Source organism: Sceloporus occidentalis, unplaced genomic scaffold (genome assembly GCF_023333645.1).
Source record: "Sceloporus occidentalis isolate IW3139 unplaced genomic scaffold, rSceOcc1.0.p SCAF_1, whole genome shotgun sequence".
Classification (NCBI taxonomy): domain Eukaryota; kingdom Metazoa; phylum Chordata; class Lepidosauria; order Squamata; family Phrynosomatidae; genus Sceloporus; species Sceloporus occidentalis.
Window position 1 is genome coordinate 183,783,077 of NW_028316981.1, and position 18,008 is coordinate 183,801,084.

The 18,008-nt window shown below is 41.3% G+C and overlaps 1 protein-coding gene across 3 annotated transcripts in view; it reads left to right on the plus strand.

Annotated features, from left to right (window-relative positions):
• Positions 1-1,504: 1,504 nt before the first annotated feature.
• Positions 1,505-18,008, plus strand: part of LOC149323005 (SRSF protein kinase 3-like) — a 38,541-nt gene continuing 22,037 nt past the window's right edge. For 2 of the 3 annotated variants that reach the window (XM_089486071.1, XM_089486079.1), the window contains exons 1-6: positions 1,505-1,580; positions 2,547-2,637; positions 9,964-10,100; positions 11,177-11,285; positions 12,566-12,653; positions 14,807-14,894. In XM_089486071.1, the coding sequence (XP_089342197.1) occupies positions 1,538-1,580; positions 2,547-2,637; positions 9,964-10,100; positions 11,177-11,285; positions 12,566-12,653; positions 14,807-14,894 (556 nt within the window). In that variant the 5' untranslated portion in view covers positions 1,505-1,537. Of the gene's footprint in view, positions 1,581-2,546; positions 2,638-8,685; positions 8,977-9,963; positions 10,101-11,176; positions 11,286-12,565; positions 12,654-14,806; positions 14,895-18,008 lie in introns of those variants that run through there. The other variant, XM_089486088.1, reaches the window with a different exon arrangement.

The following is an 18,008-nucleotide window of genomic DNA, read 5'->3' on the forward strand; positions in this document are numbered from 1 at the left end:
CTGGTGTTTGGTTCCAGGACCCTTGTGGATGCTCAAGCCCCATTAAATACAATGGCATCATGAAATGGTATCCCTTAGATAAAATCAAGCTTTGTTTTTTGGAATCTATACAGCTGACCCTCCATATCCATGGGTTTCTCATCCATGGTTTCAATCATCCACGGTTTGAAAATATTTTAAAATATATATAAATTCCAAAAAAGCAAATCTTGATTTCACCATTTTATATAAGGGACATAATTTTACTAGGTCATTGTATGTAATGGGACTTGAGAATCCACTGATTTTGGTAGCCAGGGAGGGTCCTGGAACCAAACTCCAGCAGATACCAAGGGACCACTGTATATTTTTTCTTAGTCATGCTCAAAATGGAGGACATTTTGGAATTCCTCCTGGACAGAAGGCGGAAATGGAAGACATGTCCTGCAATTTGGAAAAGGAGGACCTCAGTCCTCTTCAGTTCATATTATTTTATTTCTATAGAGACCCACCTTATGGGTGTATTTGTAGTTTTGTGAGGTATTTTAGCCTTCTCTGTCAGAGAGCTTTGATGCCACCAAAAACTACAAATCCCAGGGTTCAATAGTATGGAGTTATGGCAGTTAAAAGCACCGTCAAAACCAGATTATTTCTGCAGTGCGGACGCAGCCTTGGCCAGCTAGGGCTCTGCCTATAATATAATAAATGCAAATATACCTAGTGCAATAAACGCAAAAACACCTAATTTGCAAATATATCCATTTATTTTTGGGTATATTTGGGTATAAAGAGCCAGAGTATATTTAAATTGGGTATATTTGCAAATATATATTATCAATAAATTTCAAATATATACATGTATATTTACAAATATACCCAATTTATATTTGGGTATATTTTTTAGTATATTTAAATCGGGTATATTTGCAAATATATATTTGCAAATATGTTATAAATGAATTTGAAAGTACTGCATATAAATATATATTTGCAAAGAGACTCAATTTGTATTTGAATATATTTAAATTGGGCATATTTGCAAATACATTATAAATAAATTTCCAAATATAAAAATATATACTTGCAAATATACCCAATTTACATTTCGGTATATTTTGAAGTATATTTAAATTGGGCATATTTGCAAATATATATATGCAAATATGTTATAAACAACATTGCAAGTACTGGATAGAAATATATATTTGCAAAGAGACCGAATTTGTATTTGGGTATATTTTGGAGTACTGTACATTTAAGAGTATATTTAAATTGAGCATATTTGCAAATATATATATATATGTTATAAATAAAACTGCAAATATAGCAATATATCTTTGCAAACAACCCCCCAGCTTCCCCACGTGCAAAAAGGAAGGGGGAGTGTGGTGGTGGTGGATGATGGGGAAAAGGTGGAAAGTTTTCCAAAGGGGGAGTGGCTGGGAATCCCAGTCTCCTCCTCCTGCCTGACTTGGGGGAGGATCTGCAACTGCAAGAGCCTTTTGCAGCCACAGAGAGGGGCTGGTCTGCGCAGGCGCAAGGGGATCCCTGGGCTTGCATGGAGCTCACTGGGACTGGGGGGGCCATGGGCACCAAAAAAGGTAACTTTTGGGGGAGCCCCAAAAGCCAAGAAAAGGGGGTGCATGGGGAATGGGGTGCAAAGCATTGTAGGGTGGGGGAAAGAGCTTGCATAGGGAAGGGAAAGGGGGGTTGCTGCAGGTGGATAGCAAGAGAGTTGCTTTTTTTCCTTTTGCCTTTTTGGAAGGACTTTCTGGTGCAAGGGGTGTGCAGGAGTCCTCTTTTTCCCGGACCCTGTCCTCCATCCCAGCCTTCTGCCCAAGAGACCTTCCAGAGTGCCCTCCATTTTGGAACAGGGACTTCAGGAGCATGCATTTACATTTATAGTAGTGCTGTTAGCTTTTTTGGGTCCTGTCCTCCATTCCTGCCTTTTGATCAGGACCAAGAAGCATGAATTACTATTTCTAGGAGTGTTTTTAACCTTTTATTGAGTTATGGCCTCTGTTTTTCTTGAAGGTCCTCCATTCAAAGCCTGACCAAGAAGCATGGATTTCTATTTCTAGGAGTGTCTTTACCTTTTTTTAAGTCATGTCCTACTACTACATTTTTCTCGAAGGTCCTACATTTGGCAGTATCTTGTCCTCCTTTGTGGAGGAGGACATCTGGTCACCCTGTTCTGGGGTCAGTTGCAACTATGCCCAGGACTTTTTTTGCAGCCAGAAGGGAGATGATGATGATGATGATGATAAAATAATAATAAAATTTATTTGTATCCTGCTTCTGCACAAAGATCAAAGCGGCTAACAGTAAAACATCCATAAAATACAATAAGCATGCAATAAATGTCTCATTGTCCATTGTATCCCAAACCCTCCCAACCTTCCCACCCACAATAATAAATTTTATTACAGCATGTATGATGTTTCATACATCATGTACCATTTATTTGCATCATGTATGATCCACAATAATAAAATTTATTTGCATCATGGATGATGATGATGATGATGATGATGATGATGATGATGATGATGATTTTCTTCCCCCAGGAAGCAGTCGGGGTAAGAAGAAGAAACATAAGAAGGACAAGGTTCCTCCTCCTGCTCCTCCTGTACCTGCAGAAAGTGAGACTCCTCCAGGGTAAGGATGAGGTTGGTGGCAGCTGGAGGATCTGATCTACAGGTTGTTGGATGCAAGCATGGAAGGAGGAATCCTGCACCTGCAAGGCATTGCTTTGGCTTCTGCAAGTTTCAGCCCTCACTGCAACATGCTGTGGGACCCCCCCCCCCATAGGAAGCCCTCTTGTGGGGTGGAAATAGCAGACTTAGGGGGTTCTTGGCTAGTTTCCTCAGAGGGGTTTGCCATTGCCTTCCTCTGAAGCTGAGAAAGTGTGGCTTGCTATATGAGAGGAGACGAAGGGGGTTCTTGGCTAGTTTTCTTAGAGGGCGTTTGCCATTGTCATGCTCTGAAGCTGAGAGAGTGTGGCTTGCTGTGAAAGAGCATATGGAAAGGGTTCTTGGCTAGTTTCATCATGGGGGGGGGTTGCCATTGTTTTCCTCTGAGGCTGAGAGAGAGAGTGGCTTGTTGTGAGAGAGCATATGGAAAGGGTTCTTGGCTAGTTTCATCGTAGGGGGGTTGCCATTGCCCTCCTCTGAGGTTGAGAGAGTGTGGCTTGCTGTGAGAGGAGATGGAGAGGGTTCTTGAGAAGCGGGTTCAGAAGAACAATGGGTTAAGCAGGGCTGGGTCTTGTCAGTTTACAGATATAAGTATATATGTGTATGTACGTTTGTGTGTTTGTGTATCTATACACACACACACACTGTGTATCTTCCAGTCATTTCCAACTTACAGTGGCCCTAATGCTACCCTTCATGGGATTTCCTTGGTAAGATTTGTTCAGGAGAGGTTTGACAAAGCATTCCCCTGAGGTTGAGAGAGTGTGCCTTGCCCAGGGGTCACTCAGTGAGTTGACATGACTGAGTCAGAATTCGAACCCTGGTCTCCAGAGTCACAGTCCAACCCTCAAACCACTACACTACATTGGTTCCTCTGTGGGGCTATGTTCTATTTTTAACTGTATTGATTCATTCACATGGCTGCCAAGCATGCCACCTATGCGGAGAATTTGCATGAAAGATTGGTGGCCGATGAATGGATGTTCTCTGTGACATAGGGTGCATTTACACTGTAGAAAATGGAGCCAACCTTCAGCTGTTGAGAAATCTAGGCTGCATCTACACTGCAGAATTAATGCAGTTTGACACCGTTTTCACTGCCATGGGTCAAAGCTATGGAATTCTGGCATTTGCAGTTTTGTGGGATATTTGAAGAACTAGCGAGAGGGCCTCCTTGGAGACTGCTCCCAAACTTTGGAACTCGTCCCTCACAGAGTCCAGGATGGCCCTATCCTTGTTGTCTTTCTAGGGGCAAGTTATAACATTTTTAAGCACTTAACTTTTTGATTGCATTTTGTTCTTTTAGTAAATGATGTGTTTTAATACTGTACTACAGTGGTTTTCACACTTTGGTCCTCCAGCTGTTCTGGACTTCAGCTCCCAGAAGCCCCAGCCAGCTTGGCCAACCATTCTGAAAGCTGAAGTCCAAAATATCTGGAGCACCAAGGTTTGGAACCACTGCTTGAGTGTACTAGTTTAATTCTATTTTAATGTTCACTTTTTAATGCTTTTAATTGTATTGTTCTTTTAATTTTTAAGCCACTTTGTGTCCCAATTTTAAGTAAAAAGTGGAATAATAATAGTAATAGTCGTCGTCGTAGTAGTAGTTGTTGTTGTTTTCCGGCTTTTTCCTCAAAATTGGGGCACAAAGTGACTTACAGATTAAAAGAACAATACTATTATTATTTAGCCTTCTCTCTTAGAGAGCTCTGGTGCTTCAGCATACTACAAATTCCAGGATCCTATTGGATGGAGCCATGACAAATAAAGGAGTATCGAACTACATTAATTCTGCAGTGTGGCCACAGCGTGTGCCCATGTTCACCTAACTTTTAGTGCTTTGCAAAGATGTGAATTCCAGTGAAATGGCCTTTTCACACAGGGATGTTTGGCATTGAAAGTCTGAAAGATCTGCATGTGTGAATGAACCATCTAAGATGTAACATCATAGTGAGAACTTTTGCATGCCTGCAATTTTTGCAACTTTGCATTCCCTGCAACTTTTGCATGTACTGCAATTCAGTAGAGTCAGTTAACACATTTTGCTGAAAACATCTGAGATTTGAGAGAGCCAAATGATGTGTATGGATGTGTAAATCAGGCTTAATCGCTTTGAATAAAAGGAAAAGGAAACACACACCACAGTGATCTTATTTCTTACTCCCATGACAATGATCATTTTCAGTTTTTGCATGATGAGCTTTGTATTATGTATTTGCTTTGCTGATGCATGAGGTGGTGAGAAACAGTGGCAGGTAGGGAGACCGCCAAGGAAGACTGGGTGCTGTAGGCTGTATTTCAGAGAAAGGAACTGGCAAAACCACCTCTGAGTATTCCTTGCCTAAAGAAAACCCTATGAAATTAATGGGGTTGCTACAAGTTGGCAGGCGACTTGAAAGTACATACACTGCTTGCCAGCTGCAAAAAATACAGTCAGCCCACCATATCCATGGATTCAAGGATCCATGTCTTGAAAATATTTTAAAAATATATAATTCCAGGAAGCAACCTTGATTTTGCCATTTTATATAAAAAAAATCTTAAGTCATGATGGTTTGCTTTTCTTGGGACCTTTATCTCACACCTCCTTTTTGTTTTGGTCCCTGTTACCCTGTTTATTGGGACAGGAGACTTCATTGTGTTTTGTCTGTGCTGCAAAGCACCATGTGTATTGTTGCTATTACAAATACACATCCTTAGAAATACAGAATGCCTGCTTATCGTAAGATGGTTGCTTCTGCCTGATGTGCAGCAAGGTTTACCGTTTGGCAGCGTGATACAGGTCACGTCAGCCATTGTGATCTTGTGAGAGATAACTTGAAGACAGAGTCAAATAAAGTAACAAAGGGTGCACAAAATGATGTTTGTTATATTTCTTTTAGAGCACCAGTGTGGAGTAGTGGTTTGAGCATTGGACTATGACTGGAGATCAGGGTTCGTTTGAGCATTAAAAAAAACACTGGGTGACCTTGGGCAAGTCATACTCTCTCAGCCTTGGAGGATGTCAATGGCAAACCCCTTCCAAGAAACTTGCCAAGAAAATCCCAGGATAGGTTTGCTTTAGGGTCGCCACGAGTCAAAAATGACTTAGAGGTAGACAACAACAACAAATATTTCTTTATTAAGCTGGGTGTCTCTTCAGTGGGTGTGTCAAGGAAATTTCAGAGTTGGGTAGTGGTGGGGTTGAGAGACCTCATTGTAGATACAAGCACAGAATCTCATGTGTGCATGATGGAGACAGTAGCACAGGTTGCTGGGACTCGTGTATCTTTGGAGGATAGATGTGTGGTGAGGAATAGTGGCCGAAAAGTGGCTTGGCTGGGAATCCTGTTCCAGAGGTGAAAGAGGAAAGAAAAATGATGAAAAACTAAATGAAGACCTAGTGCTCTCAGAGGCAATTGACCTGCATGGAGGTTGCGACTGCAGGTACACAACATCCTCTGTGTTTGGATGTTGTTCCAGATCCATTGTCCCCAACACTTCCACATGGGAAGCTAGGATATTAGGGAATGCTAATTTCCTCACTAGCTGCAGTGGTGGCCACTAATTTCATAAGTACAGTTGGCCCTCATTCACAGATTTCTTATCCACAGATTTAAGCATCCATGGCTTAAAAACATTTTAAAAAGTATAAATTCCAAATAGCATGCCTTGATATTCCATTTTGTGTAAGGGATACCATTTTGCTATGCCATTGTATTGAATAGGACTTGTCTATCCATGGATTTTGTTATCCGTGGGGGGTCCTGGAACCAAACCCCTAGTGGATAACAAGGACCCACTCTAATAATAATAATAATAATAATAATAATAATAATAATAAAAGTTTGTTTATATCCCGCCCCTTGAGGTCAATCGGGGCGGCTAACAACAATAAAATGCAATACAGTGTAGATCAAAATTCCCTCCCCCCCCTTAAAAAATTATTAAATCAATTATAATTAAAACCAACTAATTAAACAACATTAACACATACACATTATTACAAGACAAACAAAACAAAACAAATAAAACAGTAAACTACGGTAGCATTTCCAAGGAGGACCTTGGGGACTCTCATAAGAACAGGGTTCCTGAGGCCAGGGTTATCTGTTCCGGAAAGGCCTGCCGGAAGTGATCCGTCTTGACAGCCTTTTTAAAGCTTTCTAAAGATGTCAATTGACGGATCTTGTCCGACAGGTCGTTCCACAATCTGGGGGGGACAACAGAAAAAGCCCTCTGGGAGGGAGCCGAAAGCCTAGCTCTTTGAGGCTGCAGCAAATTCCTCCCAGAGGACCGAAGTGTGCGGGGAGGATTATATGGGAGGAGGTGGTCCCTGAGATAGTTTGGACCCAAGCCATTTAGGGCTTTAAAGGTGATAACCAACACCTTGTACCGGGCCCGGAAACTAATAGGCAGCCAGTGGAGGGACTTCAATACCGGAGTAATATGGTCCCTCCTCGATGTTCCTGACACTACTCTGGCCGCCATGTTCTGCACTAATTGCAGTTTCTGAATCAAGTACAAGGGTAGCCCCATGTAGAGCGCATTACAGAAATCTAGACGTGAGGTTACCAGCGCGTGTACAACAGTCTCGAGATCCCTTACTTCCAGAAAAGGGCGCAGCTGGCGTATCAGCCGAAGCTAATAACAGGCGCTCTTGACTGTCGCATTTACCTGATTTATCATCAGGAGCGATGAGTCAAGGAGCACCCCCAGACTACGAACACAGTCACTAGAGGAGAGTGTGACCCCATCCAGGACTGGAGGTTGCAACCCAATTCTTGGTTTTGGGGCCGCTACCGTGAGCACCTCTGTCTTGTCCGGAATCAGTTTCAATACCTAACCCCCTCAGGCGGTCCAAGAGGATGCCATGATCTATCGTGTCGAAAGCTGCTGAGAGGTCTAGGAGCACCAACAGGGTCACACTGCCCCTGTCGATGCTCAGACGCAGATCGTCGGTCAAGGCAACCATGGCAGTCTCAACCCCAAAGCCTGTCCTAAAGCCAGTTTGAAATGGGTCTAGATAATCGGTTTCATCCAAGTCAGCTTGGAGCTGAAGAGCAACCACCCTCTCGATTACCTTGCTCAAGAATGGTAGCAAAGAGACTGGCCTATAGTTGTTCATATCCAGGGGGTCCAGGGAAGGTTTTTTCAGAAGCGGCCTAACAGGTTTTTTTATGGGTATCCATCACCCCAATGCAACTCCCATCACCCCAAGAGGTTGCCTATCTCATAGCCTTTGGGGGAATACTGAGAACTGTAGTACACAAAAATTACTTTCCTGATAAAATTTTTGAACTTCTTTCAAAGTTTAAAAGAAATATATATATATATATATATATATAGTTTTTCAGTGCCATACACATTTAACATTGAAATTTGAAGAAGGAATGTTTGATCCAAAACACACTGCAGAATTAATCCAGTTTGAGACTACTTTAACTGCCCTGGCTCAGTGGTAAGGAATTCAGGGAATTGTAGTTTATTGTAGCACCAGAGTTCCCAGACAGAGAAGGCTAAGTGTCTCATAAAACTACAGTCTTCAGAATTCCCTAGTTCCTAACCAGGGCAGTTAAAGTTGTCTCAAACAGGATTATTTATGCCATGTGTTATGGACCCTAGAAGTATAAATCCTTCTTTTTAGAAACAAAAACCCTTCTCCTTGATAGCTGGGGTTTTTCATATGGATTGTGTTTCTCTTACAGAGATTTATCCACTCATGTGAAGCCACACCTGCAGTAGCTTGGTCCAGACATAGGATTTCAATTTTGGTGGAGCTGGACCAACGCCATCCAGACCTGGTTGCTTTCCTGCCCAGTCCCATCCCCCTTTCCCAGATGCCATTCCCATCCTGGGTGGCAGCTGCTGGGGGCTGTTGGGCTATTTTTAAACCCCCCGTCGGCCTCTTGTCTGTGTGCACATTTGGGCTGTGACGGGGAGGAGGCTTCTGAGCTCACAAGGTATTAATTCCTCTTTTACTAAGGAGGGGAGCATGTGGGACAGATAAAGTGGCCAGGCACCAGCATGATCTGCTTGGATGACATCTTTCTGCCTCCATCCCAAGGGCTTTGCCGCTTGCACCAGACGTCCTCTGCAACTCAGATCCAGATCTGAGAATTTTCCAGAGGAATTTATGTCTTCTTCCTGGGGAGGAAGACATCAGACACACAGCAGACAGGGACTGGGTGATCCACAGAAACCAAAAGCGTGCTTACATTCTTTCTGCCAAATAGTTTCTGTCTATGATTGGTCTCTGTGAATCCCTTCCCTTTGTATCTTTTGAGATGGGTGAGACAGAACAAGAAGGACTAGAAGGTAATAGGTAGGTAAAGAATATTGCCAAAGAGAATGGTGATGTGTCTGTTTTATTTCTTAGTCATGGATGTACCTTTCAGAGCTATACAGGTTTGAGTCTCGCTTATCTGAAATACTTCGGACTAAAAGTGTTTTAGATTTTCAGATTTTTAGAATATTTGCATATACAGTGGGCCTTTGGTAACCACTGGGGTTTGGTTCTAGGACCCTCTTTGGATATCAAAATCCATGGATGCTCAGGTCCCATTAAACAGAATGGCACAGCAAAATGGTATCCCTTATATAAAATTGCAAAATCAAGGTTTGCTTTTTGGAATGTATATATTTAAAAAATATATTTTCAAGCCATGGATGGTTGAATTTGTGGATAAAGAATCTGCGGATACAGAAGGCCGACTGCATATAATGAGATATCTTGGAGATGGGACCCTAAACATGAAATTCATTTATGTTTTGTACACACTCTATAAATATAGCTTGAAGATAATTTTTATACACATACTATTTTCAGTACTTTTGTTCATGAAACAAAGTTTGTGTACGCTGAACCATCAGAAAGCAAAGTTGTTGCTACCACAGCCACCCATATGGACAATTTTAGATTGTGGAGTATTTCAGATTTCATGATTCCACTTAACATATACTCAACCTGTTTAAGCAAAAAATATAGCCCCCCCCCCCCCCCCCGCTTCCCATCTAGGTTTATAGTCTAGCCAAATTTCAGCAGAATGAAAGATGATAAGAGTTAAGAGGGAAGAAGGAGAGTATGAACAAATTAAGTTATGCTGACTTAAGCTTTAGTATTTTAGTAACTGCATGATTCTTTCTTTCCAGTGGTGGATTCAATCAGAAATGATCAAAGGATATGTCTTAAGTGGATGCCTATGAAGCAAGATAAAAAATGAAATCAGTTACATTGCTAATATTGTTAGTGGTTTTTAATGGTGACCTTTCTCTCTGTGTTTCTCTCCTTCCATTGTCTGCCCACTTCCAGGCCACTGAGTCCTTCCTGCTCAGAGGATGCTCCATGCACCCCTCCAATACCTCCCCTGCCTCTCCCTGCTGCAATTAGAGGAGGACTTTTGGGATCTGATGACGAGGAACAAGAGGACCCTCGAGATTACTGCAGAGGTATGTAGGCAATGCATGGAGTAGGATGCGATATTCTTCTCCCAAAGCAAGGGAAGCAGCTAACTTCACAAACAGTGATGGGAGCCCAGAAGGTAGTGTTTCTTTGACTAGCAGATGCCAGGAGCAGGACACAGGATGCACACATTTGCTGGTATCCTGTTGGTTAGTCCCAAATAGAGTAGACCTGTTCAATTGTTTATTGAATGATGAGTTACCATGTAGGTAAATCTAGTGGATGCAGTGAGTTTAAACTTTTAAACTGTTGCATGTTTTAATTAATCTGTTTTAACTGATGTTGCCCATTGTTGATTTGTTGTTGTTCCCCACCTTGATCCATGGGGAGAGGAAGGTAATAAATAGTAGTAGCAGTAGTAGTAGCAGTATTAATAATAATAAAGATAATAATAAGGAAAATCTAATTAATTCTGTCAGTTGTTCCCCACTTTGATCTGTGGGGAGAGGAAGGTAAGAAATAGTAATAATAATAATAATAATAATAATGATGGTGGTGGTGGTGGTTGTGATGTTGATGAAAATCTAATTAATTCAGTCAATATTCTCTGGTCAGGACTAACAGTAGATGTTAGGGTTCTGTGAGCTTTGAAGAAACATCTGTATACTGATTGCTTAAGGCAAGATACTGGGTTGTTGGGTCCTCTACTGCAACACTCATCAGTCCTAGGCAGCACAGCTGGTGGTGAAAGATTATGGGAATTGGGGCTATCACCCAAGATGGGAATGGTATTTGGGAAGCGGGGATGGGACTGGGGAAGGAAAAACCAGGTCTGGATGGTGTTGGTCGAGCTCCACCGAAATTGTAATCCCATATCTGGAGGGCCACCGTGCTTTGAAAAACAACAACAAGAAAAATATATAGATCTTTTTATAATTCTCACTTTGGGAGAAAGGTGGGATATAAGTGAAATAAATAAATAAAATAATTTTCTTGTACAATAGACGTAGGTAGATCTAGGTCAGCTTTCATTGAGCCCATGTATGCGTGCACTCCTGCCTCTCCATGTGTCATGGCTCTGGTAACTGATAAAATTAATAGTTTCCTCTTCTCTTCCTACTAGGTGGGTATTATCCAGTAAAGATTGGGGACTTGTTCAACGGGCGCTACCATGTGGTGCGGAAACTTGGCTGGGGCCACTTTTCTACCGTCTGGCTTTGCTGGGACATTCAGTGAGTACTGGATATACTCAACTATAAGTTGATCTCATGTATAAGTCAAGGGCAGGTTTAGGGGCCAAAATGATGGATTTTGATATGACCTGTGGTTAAGTTGAGAGTAAGACTTAGAGTCATGTAACAAAGGATCTAAAGGATGAAGCAAAGGAAAACAGTGCCAAAGAACTTACAAAATTGCAGGAGGCATAACTATTTGTGTTCACTCTGAAGGATAAATGAATGAGGTCTAAAATCTTTAGACTTATACATGGGTATATACAGTATTTCTTTTTTATTTTCTTCTGCCTACCAGAAGTAGGGGGTGAGAAATAGGAGGTTAGCATAATGTCTGTCCCTTTTTTAACAATTTCCCCCCAGAATAGGCAGGTTAGGAAGGCAAGTAGGGAAAGACAGACAGGGAAGCAATACATAATGATATCACTTACACATCAAACATATCCAGAATAAAGATCTGCAGAGAAGAAAGGAATGTGCTAAGAGCTTCTGTGCGTGTGATTTTCTCCCTTGCTCAGAGGACTAAAGGATTGTTTGAAGGTGTAGGTTTGTGGTTTGTATCTGTAAAAAAAAGTATCTGTAGTTATTATTTGCCAGAATAATAGTAAAAAGCCAAAATCGTTTTTCTGTTTCTTGTTGGGCACTTTTCCGTGTATCTGGATGCTGGAAGATCCAAAGTGTGAAAAACTAGCCCCTGGATCCACCAAAGTGGACCATACTTTATTTACTGTTTACTTCGAGTAGTGGTTTAGTACAGAGGTGGTAAGACTGCCAAACCTAATCCAGAGAATATTTATTTAAGAGTGCACCTTTTGCTCATAATTAATTATTCCATAGCCACAATATTTAGTGAGGATGAGACTCTCCACTCTTAAACAGAACAGCGAAGGAGAATTCTTGGGTGGGGGGAACTAAGGCTTTTGAACTACTTGGCTCTTTTTCTGTGAATATAAAAGGCTGATGAAGTGCAAATGGATATGTCATTATTTACAAATCTTGAGCTGGCACCTGCAATTTCAGGGTTTCTCAGGTGTGTGTCTGTATGCGTCCCCTCCCTGAGAAAACCAGAATAAGCGAAGATAGCCAAGTGTCTTATAGCATGTTTGATATTCCATTTTGAACTTGTTTAATACATAATAACATTTACGTAGTCCATTTTATTCTGAGTGGTTTTGAGGTTGCTTTTGGGACTATGAAGTGGAATCTAAATATGTAAGAAAGTGGAAAGGTAGAGTCACCAGTAACCCAGTCACTCGCTACTTTCCTTCTCCCAAAATCAGGCGGAAGCGTTTTGTGGCCCTCAAAGTTGTGAAGAGCGCTGTGCACTATACCGAGACAGCTGTGGATGAAATAAAGTTGCTGAAATGTGTGAGTTCTGTGTGTTGCCTTTCCATCCCCTAGATTCAGGATGAGCTGTCACCCTCATGGAATGGTTGCTTGGGTCTGGACCTGCTCAGGTGCATTGATTCATTGCCCTCCATCCCCTGATATAGCAGTGTGCTGTGGGGAGGGAGCCACACTCTCTCAGTGTCAGAAGATGGCCAAGGCAAATCTCTTCTGAAGAAATGTGCCAAGAAAACCCCTTGATAGGTTTGCTTTAAGGTTACCATAAGTTGGCAACGGCTTGAAAGCACATAACATCAAGACATGGGGAGGGAAACACAGGCTGTATGTGTTCCAGAGTACTCTGTACTATTTCATGTGCTCTAGGATTGAGCCTTGGATTGGAGCATTATTTTCTGTGACTAAATGTCTGGGGGGAAAGGCGGTATACAAATGAAGTAAATAAAAACAAACTCTGATGAATCCTGACTCTGATTATTCACTTAATGGATAAAGCATTCCCAGCCCCCCCCCCCCCCCCCAAAAAAAAAAAAAAAACTATTTAAGCTTGGATCTGACTGCACTCCAGAGTAGAATGCCCTGTGCTGTCAAACACAATTCCTTTTTTAAAAGTTCCTTCATAGCAGTTTCAAAAGTGATTCTTCTGAAGGAGCAACCCAAAACTACCCTTGTAGCCCAGGGCAGCCCTGAGGCATTTTTTTTGTAGACGTTGAGTGTTTTTATGGCTGTTATGTTGTTCAGATAGTGAATAATCATTGCTTTTTCTTTCTTTGATCATCTCATTGAATTATACTCCTTTTCTAAATTTAGGGGTGAAACAGACAGCACCAAAAGTCCAGCTCTACACCACCCCTTTGAGTGCCAGATTGGGGCCACAGCAAGTGCATGCTGTGGCCCTGATCTGGCATTTTTCCGGCCCAAAAAGAAGCAGTAAAATGCTGTTCCTTTTTGGGGAGGAAAAATGTGTTTTTTTCCACTGTGGCGGCATCTTTTCAGTGATTCTGCAGTGTGTGTAAACACCACGCTGCCGAAACGCTGTTAAGCCGCCACACATGCGGTTAGCCATGTGGCTTCTCAGCAGTATGGGGGCGTGCGGCATCTAAACACCATACCCTCATGCTGTCCCCAAGCTGGCACTTACTACTGGTGTGTTTTGCCCCTCAATGGAGTTCATTTGTTGCATTAGTAAGAGTCAAGTTTTTTGCTTTAAGATAGGCATGAATTGTAGGTTACACCAGTGTGCCCTAGCTTGGTGCCTTCCAGATTAGTGAGAGTACAACTTCTATAATGCCCAGTTACCATCTGGAGGGCATCACTTTGGGGAAGTTTGGGTTGCCCAATTTGACAACTTTGTTCATGTTCTAAGGCACTGCTTCAAATGCCCACCCCCTTGACAAAAATTAAGTAGTTGAGTATCCAAGAAAAACCCTTATTAGCCATAGTACTCCAGATCTGTAAGTTTCCCAAGGGTGTTCAGCATTGCCTGGTTCTGTTCTGCTCATTTCTAGATGAGCAGTGAAGACCTTTTAATTCTAGCAGGCTCTAGCAGCTTATCTCTTTGTTTTACATTGTTTTTAGGTCTTCCTCCTCCTCCTTCCTTTTATTTGATACTTTTATTTTGACTGTTAAGTTGCTTTAAGTATTTATTAGTTTAAATCCTGAAAATAAATAGACACAAACAGCTCTGTTATGTTTGTGCCATTTCAGACTGCAGTTGATGGACTGAATATTTCCTTCCATTAATAAAGGTTTGCAGTATGTTAAGATATAGCACACTGGAGGCAGAGCTTCTGGTTTGACCATCTCCCTGCAATGCTAGATGTCTACCTGCTGAGAGTTTAATCCCCCCCCTCCATGAGCCTTTCAATATGCAGTGCTTTGACTGCAACCATATGATTAAGCTCAATGTGTAGAATGACTCTACCTGTAATAAGGAAAGATAATCTATTCTCCCCGTGATGAAGGTGGATGGGGGTTGAATTGTGGAAGGAATGGATGAATTAAAAATTTGATCAACTCCTTGTTTCACTTGAGGGTCAGTTTGAGGTGAGTTGGTGAGCCAGAGATGTAGCTCTTAACCCCTTGAAGTGGCCTGCTGTTATTTTTGCATCCAACCTAGAAGTTTGTAGTCACTGACCTTGCTATTTACCTGACATCTCTCTTTTCCATCCTTCCAGGTGCGGGACTCTGATCCCAGTGACCTTAAGCGTGAAAACATTGTCCAGCTGATTGATGACTTCAAGATCTCAGGGATCAACGGTGTCCGTATCCTTCCTTGAAGGACCCAAAAAATAATGGCTGATGCTTCTGTTCCAACAATAGTGGGATCTTCTCTTGCTCCAAAAACATGGTTTCTTAAACTATTTTGCTTGAATGTCTGGTCTAGGAAAAACTTCCCAGCTCTTTTTAGACAAGAGGTGAAGGACTGCATGAAGAGCAAAACAAAAACCATTTCTTTTATCTCTGTTAGAAAGCTAGCAGGGAAGGAAGAACGCAAGCCTTAGAAATCTCCTCATGCACATCTAGTTTGAGTTGATTTTTCACTGGGGGAGTGTTCAGTTCTGTAGTCTGCCTCCTGCAGTCCTCCGAAGGACAGTTTGAACCAGTATGAGCTTTTTATTTGCGTGAGATTTTTGGATATGGGTTATAAATGCTTGTGGCTCTTTGGGGGTGATTAGTGAACAAGGGCATAATTGTTACTGGGCTATTAAAAGATTTCCCTCAAATTGCTTGTAATGAACAAATTATACTTTTGCCAGATTTTCTGCTTGTGGTGAAGAAATCATACTTTTGCTAGGAGGATTTTTTTGTTGTTGTTGGAGAGAGAATGGTCATAATTTTACACAGTGCTTGTAGAGCATAATGCTCCTCACAACTTGGGCTTATGCAAGCATACATATGATTTTAAGCACATTGTGCAAGAAGAGATTCATTACCTTTTTTAAAATTCAGATTTTATTTTGTTACATATAAACATATGAAACATATAAAAATAGCAACGTTCTAACAGTTATTAATAACAAAATAACAAATCAATAATGCTATCAATATTAGATTGTCATTGACATTGTGGACTTTTTAACTTTCCTCAATATTCATTACATTTTGCACATCATTTCTGGAGGACTTGGAGGATAATAACTGCTCTTTTCTCCCCAGATCACAGCCAAACTCTGGTCAGCATCCCCCTTCCTTTCCCAGTGGATATGTTCACTGGTGCTGTAAACGTGCTTTGTACATGGAAGATGTTATGCAAAGAGGAAATGAAAATTTCCTTGCACAATGAGCTTCAAAACAATATACATAAGCCCAGGTTGTGTGAGTGCATGTCACGAACAGGATTCCAGCTGTTATTTCCCCAGCACATCCATGCTGTATTGCACAGTATCAGAGTAATGCAGTAGCTAGTAACCTTGACAAATACGATGGATGAAACAGCTGAGGCTTTTTGTGAAAGTTTTTAAAAAGGTAATAACCATATTCCTTTCTTTCTTCTTATAGTCTCTCAAATATTTTTTTTCTGAAAAGGGGTCTGCTAGACTGGGATTGGGGAGACCCAGATTCAGATCCACACTTGGCTATGAAACTCAGTGTGTGACTTTTGGCCAGTTGTTGCTTCTTAGATTCACCAACATCACCTGGTTGTGAGGATAAAAATGGAGAACTGTTCCTGCTATCTTAATCCTTTTGAAGGAGAACTGAGATAGATAGTCATGCTAGTCTGGATCAGTATGCAAAGGAATCTTATATCACCTTTGAGATGAACTGAGAGAAAAATTGGTAGCATAAGCTTTTGTAGACTAAGGCATCTGATGAAGTAGACGAAGTTGCAACTGCACAGCAGAAATAAAACAATTTGACACAGCTTTAATTGCCAGGGCAATGGCAATTGCCTATGGAATCCTGGGATTAGTAGTTTGTTGTGGCACCAGACTTCTCTGACAGCAAAGGCTAAATATCTCACAAAACTACAAATCCTACAATTCCATAGCATTGAGCCATGGCAGTTAAAGTATGTCAAACTGCATTAGTCCTGCAGTGCAGATACAGCCTTAGAGGTTCGACAGATGGGCGTCTTGCGCCGGCCTGGACCCAAACTAGGGGTGCGTGGGGGCTGAGCATTTAAACGCTCAGCAACCGTACCGTGCGCCCTGGCTGCCATCATTGCGTGCGCCCATCCATACAGGGATGCACGATTATGTCCATGTGGCGCCCAAACAGTGCTGCATGGATATAATCATCGTGCGTGAGCCCGCCAATAGCACCCCACGCGCGGCCTAAAAAGAAGCTGCCGGGAGCGGGTTCTTTTTTAGCCTCCCAGAGGCCGTGGCGTTTGGTTGCTGCAGTCTCCATCCGGTGCAGAAAGGGGCAGCATCTCAATGCCCTTTTCTCCCAATCTATATAACCCCTTAGTCTATCAAAGTTTATGCTACCAATTTCTTTCTCTCAGGATAAAAATGAAATTAATTAATTACTTAACACTTTTACAATAATGTCATGCAGTTTCATGAGTGGAGGTTATCTTCATTGCTTGTGTGTGCATCTGCCATTTTAAATTTTTAAAATAAAGATGGTAGTGAGGAGAAAGAGCAACAATCTGCCAGAATTCCCTGCAGAAAAGCTTCCCTCCCACTCACTGTGTAGAGTGCTGTAAAACAGAACCCAGGGCTTGTGGTTATTTGAAAAGATTTTTCATCTTCCATTTGTCTCTTATGCAGATTTATGTGTCTTTAGGACCTTTATCAGCATTTGCTTTTCTGAAGAACATAAGTACAGTTTTGTTTTTCTTCTGATCAACCTGGGTTTTTTTAAAAAAAATTTTTTTTAATAATACTTGTTTAAAATTAATAAAAGAATAGAGAAATTTTGTGATATCACAATTGGTTTGAGGCCAGAATTGTATCTTCTAAACATGATAAATCTGGAAGGCAAAGGAGAATTAAAATATAGTTTGTTTTTCTTTTTGTATTAGAATTATTAAAACCAATTAAAAAAATATAGGAACTTGATATCTTATTTAGTAACGGCAGCAAGATTGGTCCTTGCAAGAAAGTGGAAAAGCAACAAAATCCCAGCATATAAGAAGTGGCTTGGAAAAGTGATGGAGATGGCTCAGTTAAATAAATCAACCAACTTGGTGAGACACAAGCAAACAGAGGTGTTTATAGGCAAATGGAAACCATTTGTTGAATATGTTAAGCACTTAAAAGGAGATATTAGTGTTAATGGATTTGCTAGTTAGGCAACTGATATACTTATTTTCCTTTTTAAAGGGGTGGAAGGGGGAAAGGGAATGGGATGCTGTCTGTTTGTTTTAGTGCTTGTTTTGGTTGTCTTGGCTACTGTGCGTCTTACGTTTTTGTGTTCAATTTTTGAATA